Below are 20,000 nucleotides of genomic sequence, written 5' to 3'. Positions count from 1 at the left end.
ACTCTTGCCCACCCTCCTTACTCTTGCCCACCCTCCTTACTCCTTCCCATCCTCCTTACTCCTGCCCACCCTCCTTACTCCTGCCCATCCTCCTTACTCCTGCCCATCCTCCTTACTCCTGCCCATCCTCCTTACTCCTGCCCACCCTCCTTACTCCTGCCCACCCTCCTTACTCCTGCCCATCCTCCTTACTCCTGCCCACCCTCCTTACTCCTTCCCACCCTCCTTACTCCTGCCCACCCTCCTTACTCCTGCCCATCCTCCTTACTCCTGCCCATCCTCCTTACTCCTGCCCATCCTCCTTACTCCTGCCCACCCTCCTTACTCCTGCCCATCCTCCTTACTCCTGCCCATCCTCCTTACTCCTGCCCATCCTCCTTACTCCTGCCCACCCTCCTTACTCCTGCCCATCCTCCTTACTCCTGCCCATCCTCCTTACTCCTGCCCATCCTCCTTACTCCTGCCCATCCTCCTTACTCCTGCCCATCCTCCTTACTCCTGCCCACCCTCCTTACTCCTGCCCATCCTCCTTACTCCTGCCCATCCTCCTTACTTTTGCTCAAAGCACAATACCTAAAAAAAATTATTTAATTTTTCTAAACATTTACTATGTTTTGGTGGGAAAATTTTAGTCATAGAAACCTTAAATTTGTTTTATTTTGCCTTAATAGGTAATACTGCTTCCAGTCTCTGCTCGGCTACCCAGGACGATAGCAAACACAACTTCTGCCCATTAATGATGGTAAGGACAATTTTATTCTTACTGTACTACCAGTGTGTGTGTTTATCATGTTGATGTCAATAACCAGTGAATGTGAGTGTATTAATCAAGATATTTTCATTAACTAGTGTATTAATGTTGGTGTTGTCATTTACCAGTGATGACGAGTGTATTAACGGGCCTGGTGCATGGGGCACCAAAACTTCCTTATACACACTCAATTTGTTTTGTGCATAATCCTCATGGCAAATGCTCTAATTGTTCCTTATAAATCAACATCACAACATGAACGAAAAAAGTAAACAAAAAAATCACAATATCATATTACTATAAATATTTTACAATGTCACCAATTGTTATTTTATTCATTATGGTCTCAGAATGGCTTACAACGTTCAATTGCTAGTGAGAAAATTATTGTTTTGGAGTATAGTTTACTGTAAAACATTTTTTGAATGGGGCCATCCAAATATGTGCCAAATTTATACGCAAAATATTTCTAGGATTCACTAGGAACCTTATCACTAAGAACTTTGCACATAATATGTAAAAATTATGAGAATCGGTCAGAAACTGAATTTTTTATTAAGTCTCAAAGATGAAAATGTTTTTCACATTGAAAAAGGCATTTAAAGTTCTCGACAATGAATATAGTACTTCTAATTTATGACATATCTTTTAGGTTATAATTAAGATTGCTTGGCATTTGTACTCGAATATGTAAAAGTTGTAGGTCAATATGTGTTGAAATGAAGTCATGAAAAATTTCGCTCCCCTCCCCCCCCCAAAAAAAAAAATATAGGGATAATTGAAGAACAGACACTGGGCCCCTTAACCATCAAACCGCTAGGGGCCCAAATGGAATTCACACCCACAGGTGCAACAAAAAAAATCCAAAAAATTCTTTCGTCTTATAGAAGTGTTCATTTTTGTTCCTGATCACGGAAAAAATAACAAAAAAATCGTAGGTGGCATATTTTAGCCGCAATAGGGTAGGGAGTGTGGCAAAAAAGGGGCGTTGGCAGAGCCTTCGCCAGACGAGGTCTACTCCGCCCGAGCTGTCAGACGGCAGTTGCCACAAATATATTATTACCTAATTATTTCAATGTCTCTGATTGATTTTTTCTTAGTTTTTTTGCAGTAATATTATTCCACACAGTGAATTGTGGCATATTTATATAATAAAATGTGTGAACCATCGCTGTACTCAAAATTATGGTGTGCATATTAGTGATTCAATTATTATGCTCATATCAAACAATAAACAAATAGTTTTGCTGTTGTTACACTATATACACAGGTTATATATAAGTATCTGCATGTTTTGTTCACCATAACCAACTACTAAGTTGGTCTTGTGAGTCGAAAAGCAACGAGGAGTGACCGCCACACACCAGCGAGCCACTCGCTGCCACTCCCTCCTTCAACAACACCTCACTCACCCTCATTCTCCTCCCACAATACTGTTTTTGCATTTATTCACTATACACAGACGTTATATATAAGTATTTACATTTTTGTTCATAATAACTGTACATCTAAGCTTTTATGGTGAGTAAAGACACGAAGACGTAGCTACTCACACAGTCAGCTGATCGGCGGCCGCCCTCAAGGCCAGACGCACTAATATTTCTCCTCCAACAATATTGTTTGTGGTGTTATTACGCTATATACACACATTATATATAAGTATCTACCTATCCAAAATGGCGGCTCCCAACCTACTCCTCTTGCTGTTATCTCACACTATACACACGTTATATATATATCTACATTTGTGTTCACCATGGCGAACCACTAAGCTGGTATGGTGAGTGCAGTCAATAAATGGTGGCCACACACAGTCAGAAGACTATGCCACAACCCTCCCTCCACAGCCTTACTCCTCCCTCCATGGAGCACAGCCCTAAATATCACCACAATCCTGCTATTATCAGAATCCTGGTCAGTTTTATCACAGTCAGGGGGCTTCAGTAATACTATCACTGCTAAATAATAGCAGTATCATTTATATTATGGTATTTGTAGGCGATGCTGTGGTCACAAGCTGAACAGCGGTGCTGTGAGCTCGTGCTGCGTGCGCCAGCCTTGGTGGCTTGCTCAATACTGATGCTCTCACACCCAAGAATGTTGGCCTGGATTTTTTTTCTAGGTGGCATCTGGCAACTATCGGTCGTGGCTGTACTATAGCTGCCCCTATCCCAGGCGGGGCGTTTAAATTATAGCGCTAGACAAGAAATCATATATAAATGATGTGCGCGGTTTCGGTTTTGTCACTGATATCATTTATATATGATATGCGCGGTTTGAGGGTTAACTGTCTAACAGTAGGTTAGACATATAAATAAATGAGATTGGGTGGATATAAATAGGAACGGCCTTATATGGGCCAAAAGGCCTTCTGCAGTTACTTTCATTCTTATGGTCTTATGATATAACGAAACATATATATATATATATATATATATATATATATATATATATATATATATATATATATATATATTGCAATAACTTTATTACCCATTTATTAGTGATAAGGCTCTCATCTGGTCCTCATTCATGAATGCAAGCTAAATGGACAAAGAGAATAGTGTTTGAAGTCTGCAAATAAATCTGCCAAAAATAATCAAAGTCACAACTTTAGCCATGTGGTGATGATTAACATGTTGACCAATTTTGTTCAAACTTCACATGCTTAGTGCCGGGTATGTATTCTCCAAGATGTAAAAGTCACAACAAAATCCACATAGAAACAAAAGGGAAAAAAATTAAAAAAAAAAAAGTAGTTGTCTTTTTGTATAAAGGGGCATAAGAAATATTTCCATTGGGTAATGTATTTATATGATGCATAGTAGAATACAGCATAATAACATACTAACTCATTATTATGTGTGAAATCTGGCCCTTTAGGTGACACCAGTGCCATATCCACTTTGTCGACCCTCTTTACTACTACTCATTTTCTTTGGGTGTCGGACAGGTGCTTGCATCTCTTTATTCCTGATTTCCAGATAATAGGAGGTGTTATTTTTGTTATCAGAACAGGTTGCCGCCAGATGCGCACACATTTATAAAAAAATAAATTGTAAAAAATCCATTTTTTAACATATTGGGATGAAATTTTCATGACACTGATGCCAAATAAAAGAAGATTTTTAGAAATTTTTCACTATTTTTCATATTTGGAAAAGCCTCCACATGCACTGGGTCCCTTAATTATGATGTTGTCATTAACTAGTGATGGTAAATGTATTAACTGTTAAACTGCACAACATGTCATATTACGTGTTGAGTAAGTTATGCAAAAGTGCGCAACACATCATATGACGTGATGGAGTATCACATAACATTTGAATGGCCAGTGGGGTAGGGGGGGGGCCATACCCTGTCCAGGGGCTATAGTAAACAGCCGCCATTTTGTACAAAAATCCAGCTCTCGCCACTAATGTATGGGAGGCCTCAGTTACCCAGCAGTCACCATGGCGAGCGCATGGCCAAATGCCTCAGAGGCACGCACCACACGATCACTTACCCAAGAGCAAATAACTAGTGATTTTTTTTCTGATGATGAGGAAAGTGATTTTGATGACTGACATTGATAAGGACTACACACAAATGACCGATGATAGTAGCACAGACAGTGAATATGAGATACAGTCTCCTCCCATGGCGAGGCCTACACGCTTACCAGTGCCGGCTCGCCCAGTGTCTACTCCAATTCACCCACGACCACACAGTTCTTGTGCTTATTTAGAGTATGAGGATATTTTGGGCAACGAGTCAGAGGAAGGTGACTCTCTTTCTGGTTTTAATGAAGTGGATTCAGAGCATAGTATTACCACGCCTGTCGCTTGTGCCAGTGGTGTTACTGTACCAAGCAAAATTTTGTCGCGTCAGCAGCGTCTCGCCCAGCCAAGCGCCGCTGCATGGCACCACATGAGGAATCAAGACCCTCATGTTCACGTGATTTTACCTCACGTTCACGTAGCACCCGTACTTTGTGTAGACAGGCTTCAGCTCCTGGTCCACGGTGTGCAACGATTCCTCGCCGTGATGTCGCTGTTTCGTCTCAGCGGCACCAGGTGTACACCTGGTGTACGGTTTAAACTTGTGATCACAGCATCGCCTAAAAATGTCAAAATATATATGTAACTGCCATTATTTGTGATGATAGTATTCGTTATGGTGAGCACAAATGTAGATACTTTTGCATAATATGTGCATATAGTGTAATAACAGTATAAATATTTTTTTATTGTTTAAGCACTGCACTGCACAATGCACCTTGAGGCTCTAGATTGGTGGTGCGCAAGGCGTCTCAGGGCGCTCGTAGGTATAGCATAGCATTCAAAGCTCTCGCTGCTACATGGGATTGACATCAGCTTCCTCGGGGCTTTCGTAAACAGACGCCATATAAAAAAAAATCATGGGCAACATTCCGGGTATGAGAGCCTCAGTACTGAGTGAGCAACTAAGGCTGGCGCTCACACTATGAGCTAAAGGCACTTTTGTTCAGCTTGTTACCACAGCATCACCTAAAAATGTTAAAATATATATATATAACTGGTATTATTTAGCCATGATAGTATTACAGAAGAGCCTGACTGTGATAGAGACTGTACAATGTTCAGATATCAGTGAATCAATGCTGTTCAAGATGTTCACAGCACTAGCCACAGCACACTGCCATTATTTCATCCATGTAAGAATCTATAAACGACTTCTAAGGTTCCTTAGAAAATAAAAACCATGTGGAAAATTATTCCTCTACAGGATATAGTGACCAGGATTCTGATAATAGCAGGATTGTGGTGAGAATTAGCGATGTGAGTAGTATGGTGGAAGGAGTAATCTTGGTGAGGAGGGAGGGAGAGGAGGCGTTGCCTGCTGGTTGTGTGGCAACATGGTATTGTCTGGACTCATCATACCAGCTTAGTAGTTCGTTATGGTGAACACAAATGTTGATACTTAAATATAACGTGTGTATATAGTGTATAACAGCAAAAGAGTATAATGGGAGGAACCATTTTGGTGAGGAAGGTAGCATCTTCTGCTGTGTGACTTGTCAAGCAGTTTTTTGTTGCCATTATGTTGTTTGGACATCATATCAGCTTAGTTGTTGTTACGGTGAACAAAACGTGTAGATACTTTTATATAACATGTTTATATAACCTATTATAAGTATAGGTTAAGTAATAATTGTAATAAGTATTACTTAACCTATTATAGGTATAGGTTAAGTAATAATTGCAATTACGAAGAAATAAGATGCTTATCTTAACATACTAAGAAGGTTAGGTAAGGTCAGTGTTTTCTATGAAGCTTTTCAAGGTAAACTAGTATGTTTAGTATGTCACATATGCACGTATTAAATAAGTCAATATTGACTGTAAGAAAGTGCGAGAAATGGTTGGGGTGTGGCAGGGCTGGCTTGTTTTTTGAACTCACCATACCAACTTAGTGGTTTGCTATGGTGAACACAGATGGAGTACTTATATATAACGTGTATGTATAGAGTGTATCATCCTTTGCAGATGACGCTAGGATTTTCATGAGAGTTCGCAACATAGAGGACACGGCAAACCTCCAATCAGATGTAGATCAGGTCTTTCTATGGGCTACAGAAAATAATATGGTGTTTAATGAGGATAAGTTCCAGCTCATGCGCTATGGAAAAATTGAAAATATAAAAACAGAAACCACGTACAAAACTCAGGCAAATCATAACATAGAACGAAAAGGCAATGTAAAGCATCTGGGTGTACTCATGTCGGAAGACCTTACCTTTAAAGAACACAATAAAGTAGCCGTCACAACTGCAAGAAAAATGACAGGTTGGATAACAAGAACTTTTCACACTAGAGATGCTATACCGATGATGATACTTTTCAAAATGCTTGTGCTTTCTAGAGTGGAATACTGCTGCACAATGACAGCCCCTTTCAAAGCTGGAGAAATTGGTGACCTGGAGAGCGTGCAGAGATCCTTGACTGCTAGAATCCACTCAGTAAAACATCTAAATTACTTGGACCGACTAAAGAGCCTAAATCTGTACTCCCTTGAGTGCAGGCGGGAGAGATACATAATAATTTACACGTGGAAAATATTAGAGGGGCTGGTCCCAAACCTGCACACAGAAATAACATCACATGAGACCAGAAGACATGGCAGGATGTGCAGAATACCCCCGTTGAAAAGCAGAGGTGCAACAGGTACTCTGAGAGAGAACTCTATCAACATCAGAGGCCCGAGACTGTTCAACACGCTTCCACTACACATAAGGGGCATAACTGGCCGACCCCTCACAGTGTTCAAGAGAGAACTGGATAAGCACCTCCAAAGGATACATGATCAACCAGGCTGTGACTCATACATCAGGCTGCGAACAGCCGCGTCTAACAGCCTGGTTGATCAGTTCAGCAACCAGGAGGCCTAGTCGACGACCGGGCCGCGGGGACACTAAGCCCCGGAAGCACCTCAAGGTAACCAAGGTAGTGTAATAACAGCAAAAGTAGTATGTTGAGAGAAGCCATTTTGGTGAGGGAGGTAGCGTTGTTTCCTAGCATCGTTTACTGTGCGACTTCTCCTCCCACAATAAGTATTGTGGGAGGAGGAATGTTGGTGAGTATGGTGTTGAAGGAGTGAGGGCTGGCTGGGTGTGGCAGCCCTCTTTTGTTTTTTGAGCTCACAATACCAACTTAGTGGTTCGTTATAGTGAACACATATGTAGATAGGTATATACAATGTATGTATATATAGTAATAACAGCAAAAACTACTGATTTATCGTAGAATATATAATATATATGTCACATACATGAGCCCCATAATTTGAGCAAAGAAATGTTCCACACATTGAACTATACAAATTCCACAAATTACACACTTTTGAAAATATATTACAGCAAAAAGCAGAGAAAAAACGAATGAGAAACATCAAAATACAGTAATTATGAAACTTTATTTTCGCGGTAACTGCTGTCCTATGGGGTGGCGGGGTCAAGTGAACCCGAGCACTCCATCGCTCACCACCCGTAATTTGCTCAACTTCCCAGCTCCATCACAGCTAAAGTATGTCACATACAATATTTTTTTTTATGTTTCCCGTAATCAGAGGCTTCATTTTAACAATATAAGAAGAAACAAAAAATTTTGGGAAAGAATTTATTTTTGGCGCACCACAGGGGTGTCATATTTCAACCCGTCCTCGACTCAAGTCCATTACATCCAGCGGTCGCCCCCACAGACGCATTCATAAATTTTAACTTGCTGTTCATTCAAAACAAGAATTTTCTCAAATATAAATTAATGTTATAATATATTAGCATATTGTGCATATATAGGCATAGGTTAGGTTAGGTTAGGTGTTTAGGTTCGGTTGGCGATTATTTGCATTTGTAGTACGTGGGTGAAGCATTTATAGCGTTGTGGTTCGAACAAAACTCGTCAGTGAAGCACTTGTTCCGGAAGTGTTCGAACGAAATCAGTTGTGAGTCGTGTGTAAACCGCTTTTCATTCATAAACAGGGGGTTTGGCGGGTGGATGGAATCACTTTTGGATCTTTGTTTGGAGGACGGGCTGCATATTTTAATGCAGAGCAGTGCAGTGGTTAATGAACATAATAACTGAATCACTATGTACATGATACTTTTGAGTATAGCGATAGTTCACATATTTTATTATATAAATATATCATACTACACTATTAGCTGTGCAGGTGAGAGCTGTGTACTACAGTACACAGCTCTCACCTGCCCTGCCATGCCGGACTAGGTCATCACCATCAGTGGAACAACACAAATGAACATTTGTATGTTCCACTGAACATTTAGTGCCGAATGCAATTCGTTCAGACTGGAAATTCGTTAGAATGGAGTTCGTTAGCGTGAGAATGCACTGTATTTGAAAAAAAAAAGCAAGAGTAGAGAAGTGATTGCAAATATTATTCAGGAGATAATTAAGTAATAAAATTTAGCAGATATAATATTAAAAATAATAAACAATAGAACTGGGAAGTTAGATAATTAATCAAATTAAGATTTCATAAGTAAACAAATTAAGATTCAAATAATTAATCTACTAGAATACAAATAATTAGCTAAGTTAAGAATTAGAATAATATTGGTAATATGGTAATATTACCATAAATCATATGGTAATATTACAAGCTGGGCAAGTCTATGTAATATAAACAGGCCAAAAAAAAGAGAGGAAAACAAAATGAGAATTAGACAATTAAATTAAGATTATGAATAAATATATAGATTCGGATTCAAAATAATTAATAAATAGGATACAGATAATTAATCAAATTAAAAATTCAGTAATCTCTTAAGATTGTAGTACAGTAATATCATATGGTAATAAGACAAGCTGGATAAGGGTAAGCAATAGAAACAGACATGTATGGGCTGGAGACACTGATGTACTTAAAGTTTAACCCCTCAACTGCTCGGCTTCCAAATATGACACCACCAGTGCGCACGAAATAAATTCTCTGGACAAAATTATTTTTTGTTTTCAAAGTGTCAAAAACACTTCCCTGAATATTGGTATAGTAACAGAAATTCTAAATTGTACTTTGGCTGCTATGGGGTCCGTAAGTTGGTGCTTGACGTCATCATTCCCCGTTTGCCCATTGCGTACACTCCCGGGGCAGGATGTGCGCGCTGCCGCGAATATATATTTTTTAATTTTTTGTGCATAGTTCCAAATATAATTTATTTGTTTTTACATGCCAATCCTATGTATAATGAGCAAGTACACTATATTATGGCAGTAGAACATCTGTACTGTTCGTAAACACTGTTACGTGCATCACAAAAGTGTTCACTTATCCTGCACATATTTGCAATGTATCATGATAATATATTTATATTTACACTCTGTATACACACTATACAGTATCACACACTATATACATACACCATAAACACATTCAGTACTCTGTGAATGTGTGATATGCTGCGAAACAGCCAACGGGGCACAGTGGCACCTTTCACTCCACGCACCAGGTACTGATGCATCTTCGCTTTTGTTCTCTGCGGGTAGTGTTCCTGCATACTATACACGCATGTTTACCCTTCTCCCGTGATGTGAGCCTGGCATATACTCGAGCATGTGTACTCCGAAGTTCTCGTTATCCCACAGTTTGTCTGGAGCTGTGTGTGGCAATGTTGCTTGCACCCCACACAGTGCAACGGAGCCCTCCTTGCCATACTTTACTAGCAGCTGTGACACAACACCAGCACTGAATGTACGTATTGACGGTTCCCTGCCAGATTTTACCAGGTACATATTGAAGCAGTTGAGCACTGCAACATCTATTAGGTGGGAGAACTTTTTCGTCCACTTCACAGACTTGCACACGCACTCCACTGCACCAAGCATCATGTCTCATTTATCGACGAGGCGCATGTTCACGTTATAGTCTATGACACAGTCTGGTTTATACATGGGGAAGCGCACTTGAAAGTGGACTTTGCCACTGTCCAACATGGCACAGTGTGAATTGTTGTCAGCATATTCACCTTACATCTGTCCCTCCACCGCACTGATAACGTATTGTCACACTTACGCAACCGGCAATCACCCACTGAAATACCAATGCCAGACACTGGCATTTCCCTCCTGTGGGCCTTCACAGTGCCACATATGCCAGTGTTGTGGGCAAGGAGGTATCTGGTCAACAAAGGCCTTGTATAGTAGTTGTCGGTGAACAGGATATGCCCCCTGTTCAGCAACGGTTCCATGAGGGTTTTTACGACACTGCCGGAGAACCCGCGTGGATCTTTAACTGGTATGTCGACGTCTGCACCTGAATACAGAATCATGTACATGACGATACTAGTTTCACAGTCGCATAGCATGAAAAACTTTAGTCCAAATCAGTACCGCTTTGATGGGATGTACTGCTTGAACGCAAGTCGCCCCTTGAAGAGTACAAGCGATTCATCAATCATTACATTCTGTCCTAGTACAAAATAGTGACAGAACTTGCCTCTCATGTCACTGAAAACCTTCCGCACCTTCTAAAGTCTGTCGTGTCTTTCCTCATTTGCATTATTTTCAAAGAGCAGGCACCTGAGAATCAACAGGAACCTATCACGTGACATGTATCTGTTGAACACTGGGGATGGAACAAGGCAGTCTTTGCTCCAATAATCCTGGATGACGTGTTTCGTGGTATTTCATCATCATGTTCGCTGCGAGAAACACGTACATTTCGTCAATTGTGGAGTCCTTCCATTGTGTCAGGTGAGAGGCAGGTAAAATGCCGGCGTTTTTGAGGCTGTGAGCTTATCTGTTTGTCTCAGTCACAAGATGGGTCATGAATTCATTATCGATATATGCCAAGAAATAGTCTATTTCAGTCATATCGTCACCTGTATACGGAATAATGATGTCATTCCAGTATCGGTACCTTCAAAAGTTGGTATTTGTGGGAGTAATGTGTCACAATCCTCCCACACAAGCAAACCTGTGGGTTTGGTTTTGGCGCCAACACCTCCACGAGCACCAAAAACACGGCTCCGTCGTCTTGTGCTTGAGCTGTGTGTAGGTATGGAAGGAGATGAGGCTGTTCTGCGTATCGTAGGCCTACCACCTACACCTGATGTAGAGGGAACACTGTCGTCATTGTCCTCTGGCTGCATGATACGCTGCCGCTTGTCGCAGCGTGTTGCTGGGGCAGCAAAACCCCGCCTGGTAGACATTAAAGAAAGATTTGTGTGGGACCAATAGTCAATTCATCCCTCATGTTTATGTTTGGTGAAGAGTATCACTCATTCTCAACAATTTTGTAACGTAATCGTGTGTTCCCATAGTTAATAAGTGTAAAATAATCAGGAGTTGTTCAGTAAAACCCACATGTAAAGATTTAACCCACAGTGCATTTATTTTACAACTTAAGAACATACGAATAAAGGTAACTACAGAAGGCCTATTGGCCCATACGAGGTATCTCCTATTTAAAACAACCCAATCCCAATCATATACATGTCCAACCCACATTTGAAATAAACAAGGTGACCCCACCTCCACCACATTACGCGGTAATTGGCTCCACAAATCAACAACCCTATTACCGAACCAGTATTCACCCAGGTCTTTCCTAAATCCAAACTTATCCAATTTATACCCCACTGTTTTGTGTTCTGTCTTATGTTGATACTTTTAATACCCTATTAATATCTCCATTATTATGTCCATTCATCCACTTGTAAGCCTCTATCATGTCACCCCTAACTCTTCGCCTTTCCAGTGAATGCAATTTACGCTTTATTAATCTTTCTTCATACGACAGGTTTCTAATTTGGAGGATTAACTTTGTCATCTTACGTTGGACACGTCGAAGTGAATTTATATCCATTCTAAAGTACGGTGACCAAAACTGAACTGCATAATCTAAATAGGGCCTAACCAGAGCAAGATATAGCTGAAGAACAACACCAGGTGTCTTGTTACTAACGCTTCGATTAATGAATCCCAGTGTCCAATTTGCATTATTACGAATATTTACTGTTACTGCCACTTTGGGCCAGTAACCGGGTTCTTGCTGTTATAACCTCTTCATCTATATCCAACCTCAAGTTGGTGATAAGCATTCAAGTACTGGTTGTGGTAAGTAGTAGTGCAAAGAATAAAGGGGGGGAGTGGATGAACAATACACACTTACACCTTCACCAATATATAAATACCTTCACCACTATATATATATTATAATAAAGTATTACTACACGTATTTACAATAGTGTCTTTCACTCAGGACACAATACATCAGCAGTGTTCTTGGAATCCTGGCGAATCCATTTTCCAGTATGACGAGAAAAATGGATGTTAGTGTAGTCTCTCTAGGGCTTCAAATCTCTTCAGATGTGATAGGAAACACCGGCTTTAGGGTGGGGTCAGCCTCTACATCAAAGACACACTCATCTGTACTGAGCTGCTAAACACCTCAAATGATATGGTGGAAGTGCTGATAGTCAAAATAGAGATCCTAAATGTAGTTGTTGTCCTTGTATATAAGTCACCGGAGGCAAACCCTCAGCAGTTTAAAGACCAACTAATGAAAATAGAGCACTGCTTGGAAAACCTCACAAATCCAGCTCCGAACATCATCCTGCTTGGGGACTTCAACCTACGGCACCTGAAATGGAAGCACCTGGCTAATACAGTAATATCAGAAAGAATACCAGGAAGTAGCCTAAATGAGCAGGCACATGCAAATGACCTGCTACGGATGTGCGATAGGTTTGCCTTAAACCAGCAAATAGTAGAACCAACTAGGAAGGAGAACACGCTGGACCTCATTTTCACTAATAATGATGAGTTGATCGGGAACATAATGATTACAAATACCTGTTACTCAGATCACAACTTAATTGAAGTTCTGACAACCATGGGAAATGGACCTTCAAAACCAGTCCAGATTCCCGGTGGAGGAGATTTCAGCAAATTCAACTTCAATAATAAACGGATAAACTGGGAGCAAATAAACCAGGACTTCACAGAAATAAACTGGGAAGAACAGCTAGGAAATGCAAACCTGAACCAGTGCCTGGAAAAAATAAGCTCAGTAGCACTAGAAATATGTTCAAACCGCATACCCCTAAGAAAAAAGAGAAAGAGATGCAGATTGGAACGGGAACGTCGTTCCCTATATAGGCGAAGAAAACGAATCGCGGAACAACTTGAGAGTCGCACCCTATCTCAAGAACGGCGAAGAAGGTTAGGTAGAGAAATAGAAACAATTGAACTCAAGCTACAAGAATCATACAAAACCCAGGAGAGGCAAAGAGAGCAAAATGCCATCAGTGAAATAGAGAGAAATCCGAAATATTTTTTCTCCTATGCAAAATCAAGATCAAAAACCACATCTAGTATCGGGCCCCTGCGAAAGGGAGATGGAACTTTCACAGATGACAACAAAGAAATGAGCGAGTTACTGAGGAAGCAGTACGACTCTGTTTTCAGTGAGCCATTAAATGCACTAAAGATTGATAACCCAAATGAATTTTTCATGGATATGATACCAACATCAAATCACATATCAGACGTCGCCCTATCCCCACTAGATTTTGAAGAAGCCATAAACAGTATGTCTATGCACTCTGCACCAGGCCCGGATTCTTGGAACTCCATATTCATCAAGAACTGTAAAAAACCACTATCGCAGGCCCTTCACATTCTGTGGAGACAAAGTCTAGATACTGGCGTTATCCCTGACATACTAAAAACAGCAGAGATAGCACCACTCCATAAAGGAGGAAATAAGGCAGAGGCAAAAAATTACAGACCGATAGCACTAACATCGCACATCATAAAAATTTTTGAGAGAGTGCTAAGAAGTAAGATCACAAAATACATGGAATCACAGCATCTCCATAACCCCGGACAACATGGTTTCAGAACAGGGCGCTCTTGCCTGTCGCAGTTGCTGGACCACTATGATATGGCATTAGATGCTATGGAAGACAAACAAAACGCTGATGTAATTTACACAGATTTCGCAAAAGCTTTTGATAAATGTGACCATGGTGTTATTGCACATAAAATGCGTTCAAAAGGAATTACCGGGAAAATAGGCAGATGGATCTACAATTTCCTGACTGACAGAACCCAATGTGTAATAGCCAACAAAATAAAATCCAGCCCATCAACCGTGAAGAGCTCAGTCCCCCAGGGTACTGTGCTTGCTCCAGTACTTTTTCTCATCCTCATATCGGACATAGACCAGAACACAACCTATAGCACTGTATCATCCTTTGCAGATGACACTAGGATTTTCATGAGAGTTGGCAACATAGAGGACACGGCAAACCTCCAATCAGATGTAGATCAGGTCTTTCTATGGGCTACAGAAAATAATATGGTATTCAACGAGGATAAGTTTCAGCTCATGCGCTACGGAAAAATTGAAAATATAAAAACAGAAACCACGTACAAAACGCAGGCAAATCATAACATAGAACGAAAAGGCAATGTAAAGGACCTGGGTGTACTCATGTCGGAAGACCTTACCTTTAAAGAACACAATAAAGTAGCCGTCACAACTGCAAGAAAAATGACAGGTTGGATAACAAGAACTTTTCACACTAGAGATGCTATACCGATGATGATACTTTTCAAAACGCTTGTGCTATCTAGAGTGGAGTACTGCTGCACAATGACAGCCCCTTTCAATGCTGGAGAAATTGCTGACCTAGAGAGCGTGCAGAGATCCTTTACTGCTAGAATCCACTCAGTAAAACATCTAAATTACTGGGACCGACTAAAGAGCCTAAATCTGTACTCCCTTGAGCGCAGGCGGGAGAGATACATAATAATTTACACGTGGAAAATAATTGAGGGGCTGGTCCCAAACCTGCACACAGAAATAACACCACATGAGACCAGAAGACATGGCAGGACGTGCAGAATACCCCCGTTGAAAAGCAGAGGTGCAACAGGTACTCTGAGAGAGAACTCTATCAACATCAGAGGCCCGAGACTGTTCAACACGCTTCCACTACACATAAGGGGCATAACTGGCCGACCCCTCACAGTGTTCAAGAGAGAACTATCAACATCAGAGGCCCGAGACTGTTCAACACGCTTCCACTACACATAAGGGGCATAACTGGCAAACCCCTCACAGTGTTCAAGAGAGAACTGGATAAGCACCTCCAAAGGATACCTGATCAACCAGGCTGTGACTCATACGTCAGGCTGCGAGCAGCCGCGTCTAACAGCCTGGTTGATCAGTCCAGCAACCAGGAGGCCTGGTCGACGACCGGGCCGCGGGGACACTAAGCCCCGGAAGCACCTCAAGGTAGCCTCAAGGTAGGTAGGGCAGATAGAATGCCAGTCACATAACAAACAAAAAGCAAAAAAAAAGTTAAGACTGGTATTTGTCTTCACTGAGGTAACTGTAGGATAAGACAGAAAAAACATTTAAAAATATTTTACTTAATAAAAATGACAAACAAATTACAAAACAAAAAATAATATCCAGGCTTGGCTCTAATACAACATGTGCAAAACAAACAATATGAACAATCAAATTTATGTTAAGTTAATGTGCAAATAAAATATGGTGCTAAAATACTATGAGCTAGACTGCATAAACCTGTTACCACACCGAGATATGCCAACAGATCTTTGCAGTAGAGCACTCAGGAGTAATCTGAATCATGGTGGCGGCTGGCTTCTATTTATATGGAACGACAGCCGTCCAGGTGGCGCTGGTATCGTCGATAACTAGGAACCGGCTCACTTTAACTGCTTGTTTCGGCCGGTCTCTTCCTAGAGAGATTACCGTGACACCAGGTACACTTCGTCCACACCTAATGGCAAACCACTGGCGAGTTCACCTTCACAATGGGGCCAGTCCACACACAACGTATCTTCACGATGTGCCAATACCCCATCTCCACTCTCCAGATACACACTGGCAGAGGGTTTCAGCAACACACTGACAGGGATCTCATATAGTCACATACAGGGGTAGCTAGCACCCTGGCAGAAGTCTCTAGTCGCTCACTAGCAGCACTTCTCAACAGACGCACCATTGTCCTGTCGTCTCGTAACTCTTTCTGGCCAATCCCGGGTATGTCAGGCCATACAACACTGCATACATCAGCAGCTAACATGCTGCTCTTACCGACGGCGGCCACTTAGTCCTGCCCAAGGTGAACTGCCCTCCACGACGCCATCGTCGCCCTTGTCACCTCTGTGAAGATAAAACGTCCTTAGCTAGACAGACAGTATACTAGGTGGCCCTAGGATAACACCCTTTAACCGGGAAATTGACATTGTAAATTGAAGCCACAACCTAGATGGCATTGATCTCGATACGCAACCCACCAGAGGTCATCATCATCGACCTCCTCTTCTACCTGAGGCAGGAAACCAGAACCGTTCACCGATACCACGCCATGATATATTCATAAAGGAATGTAAAGTACCAGTAGCACGAGCACTCAGCATAATATGGAGAAAGAACCTAGATACAGGGGAGATACCAGCAGCACTTAAATCTGCAAATATAGCTCCTTTGCACAAGGGAAGGGGGGGGGGGAGTAAAGCCTTGGCAAAAAATTATAGGCCAGTTGCACTAACATCACACATAATAAAAGTGCTTGAAAGAGTGATTAGGAATCAAATTTCTAGTTTTATGGAAAACAATGAGTTGCACAACCCAGGACAACATGGATTTAGAACAGGAAGATCCTGTCTGTCACAGTTACTCAACCACTATGACAAAATCACAGAAGCTCTAGAAGAAAAGCAAAATGCAGATGTTGTATACACAGACTTTGCAAAGGCGTTCGACAAATGTGACCATGGGGTGATAGCACACAAAATGAGGTCAAAGGGAATAACTGGAAAAGTAGGACGCTGGATACTCAATTTCCTGTCGAACAGAACACAAAGAGTAACAGTCAATCAAATAAAATCGAGTCCAAGCAAAGTTAAAAGCTCTGTACCTCGAGGTACAGTCCTTGCACCGCTACTGTTCATTATTCTCATATCAGATATAGACAAAAACACACGTCACATCTTCGTGTCATCCTTTGCAGATGACACAAAAATCAGCATGAAAATTACCTCTGCTGAAGACATTGAAAAATTACAAGCAGATGTCAACAAAGTTTTCGATTGGGCAGCAGAAAATAACATGATGTTTAACAGTGATAAATTTCAGGTACTCAGGTACGGCAAAAATGAGGATCTGAAACATAATACAGGGTACAAAACACAATCGAATCTTCCCATAGTAGAAAAACAGCTTGTCAAGGATTTGGGAATAATGATGTCCGACGATCTAACGTTTAGGGAGCATAACCAAGCAAATATTGCGTCAGCCAGAAAAATGATAGGATGGATTACGAGAACTTTCAAATCCAGGGATCCCATCACAATGGTTGTACTCTTCAAGTCACTTGTGTTGTCCCATCTCGAGTACTGCTCAGTACTCACTTACCCCTTCAGAGCAGAAGAGATTGCTGAAATAGAGGGAATACAGAGAACATATACGGCACGCATAGACGAGATAAATTATTGGGATCGTCTAAAAGCTCTCCAAATGTACTCTGTAGAAAGGAAACGAGAGAGATACCAAATAATATACACATGGAAAATACTGGAGGGCCATGTCCCAAATCTACACTGTAAAATAACAATGTACTAAAGTGAACGATATGGAAGAAAATGCAAGATTGAACCAGTGAAGAACAGAGGTGCCATAGGCACAATCAGAGAACACTATGAAGTTCAGAGGTCCGCGGTTGTTCAACGTCCTCCCAGCGAGCATAAGAAATATTGCCGGAACAATCGTGGACATCTTCAAGAGAAAACTGGACTGTTTTCTAAGAGAAATTCCAGATCAGCCGGGCTGTGGTGGGTATGTAGGCCTGTGGACCGCTCCAAGCAACAGCCTGGTGGACCATACTCTCACAAGTCGAGCCTGGCCTCGGGCCGGGCTTGGGGAGTAGAACAACTCCCAGAACCCCATCAAGCAGGTATCAAGCAGATAGTGGCACGGTCGGGTGGCTCCAGCTCTGGATTCTCTTGCTGTGCTGTGCTTGTTGTTCAGTACTGCTCTTACTGTGGATTGTGAGCTGGGAGTAATATTCACAGGTACTCGGGCTGCATGTGCTTAGGGTTACCTTCCTTGAGTGCCCTGTAAGTACTGCCCTTGGGGTTTGGGGTTACAAGTCACATTAGGGTCTACCTCTATAGTCTTTTGCTGCTTGGTAATTGACCACCCCGAGTGTTGAGGGTTTTCCTCTTTTCTTTACCTTGGGGTAAGTGGTAGTTTTTTGCACTGGTGGGGCGCGGGGTACTGCGCAGCTAATTTTCACCTATTACAGCAGCCGTCTCTGTTCCTCTTGGGTATGTTATCCTTTTGCAGGGTTTTTCTTTTTTGTGTTTTAGCCTGGTAGGGGGTCTGCCTTTGTGTCCCTAGCCCCTGTTAGTTAGGGTGTTGACTTCTTGTGTCTGGTGGTACCCCTTGTTTCGCCCCCATACGTGGATACGTCCCGGTTGTTCAGCTTTTGCAGTTTGTTTGGTAGACTTGTTAGGTGCCGGTTAGCAGTACCCCGCCTGGGCTTACCCTTAGCGATACCAGTGTAAGGGCCCCGGGAGTTCCCGAGGAGGTGCACGGGTCCGATGGATGTGACCCTGGGTCTCCTCTCACTTTGTGCACGTTTGAGGGTTGCTCTGTCCCCTTGTCTCAGGGCAACGCTCATTGTGTTTGCCACCGTCATGCTGCCTGTTGGGTTAGTGACACCTTCGACCCTGAGTCCTGCAAGCACTGTTGCTTGTTTGTGACTCAATTCACCCACTCTGATGATGATTTTCTTCGGGCACAGAGGGGTGAGGTGTTGCATGCTTCGTTAGTTGCTTCCCCGGATGCCCCCAAGGTTGCCCTGTTTTGCTTATAGTGACCCGGACTTGGGGTTGTTGGTCGCTTCGACCTTGATTCAGTCCGCACCCCTTCGTTCAGCCCCTGCTGTGGTTCATTCTGCCCCCCCCCCTTCCCTTGCTTCCTGCTCCGAAGCATCTGAGGGCTTCGTAGTTGGGGCAGGGTTTAGAGGTTTCTGCTACTCGGGCAGTGTCAGGGGTTGCCCCTTCCAGGGAGTCGATGGAGGCATTCGAGTCGGTTCCTCCAGCTGTAGTACCGGGGTCTGACCAATGGGCCCCCTCTCATCCTGTTTTTCCGGCATTTTCTTGTGAGGAAGGGGCTTTGGTGGATGACTCGCTCCCGGGGCCTGATGTGAAGATTCCTAGGGTTGGGGAGGAGTTGCCTTGGGAGTTTTGGGCCCCATTGGACCCTGCCGGGGGTTTTCCAATCTTGAGCAGGGCTTGCCGTTACGGGGAGTAGGGTTTTCCTTTTCCTCCTCTGCTTACAAGTTTTTTGGGCGTCGACCCCTCCCTGGGTTCGGTTCCATATCCCTTCGGGTCAGTCGGTTCCGTCCTGCCGGTGGGTACTTTTCGCCACTTTCTCACCCTTCTTAACTTGGACATGTATTCTCCATCATGTCACAGTCTTGTTCTTCTCGTATCAGGATCCTGCATGACCATTGGTCTCGGATATTGCTAGGCCCATATGAGCCTTCATGATTTTGTTTGCTTCTCTAGGATCTCAAAGGTTTGGGGAGGTCTTCGATACTTCCCATATTATTGGAACGTCTGGCAGCTTCCGGTGAGGCTTATCTTCAGTTCTTTATAGGACTCGTTTGTCCTCTTCAGTGCTCCTTCTTGGTTTTTGATACTATATCTAATTATTTATA

General features: G+C 42.3%; 1 protein-coding gene across 1 annotated transcript in view; it reads left to right on the top strand.

Moving 5' to 3' along the window:
- The window catches only part of LOC138372436 (uncharacterized), an 86,330-nt gene that overhangs the window by 9,300 nt on the left and 57,030 nt on the right, over positions 1-20,000 (top strand). The window contains exon 2 of the mRNA XM_069337921.1: positions 672-742. Within this exon, the coding sequence (XP_069194022.1) occupies positions 737-742 (6 nt within the window). The 5' untranslated portion in view covers positions 672-736. The remainder of the gene's footprint in view (positions 1-671; positions 743-20,000) is intronic.

The sequence above is a fragment of the Procambarus clarkii genome, chromosome 38 (assembly GCF_040958095.1).
Source record: "Procambarus clarkii isolate CNS0578487 chromosome 38, FALCON_Pclarkii_2.0, whole genome shotgun sequence".
Taxonomy (NCBI): domain Eukaryota; kingdom Metazoa; phylum Arthropoda; class Malacostraca; order Decapoda; family Cambaridae; genus Procambarus; species Procambarus clarkii.
The sequence above is the reverse complement of the archived record's forward strand: the minus strand, read 5'-3'. Positions and strand labels throughout refer to the sequence as shown.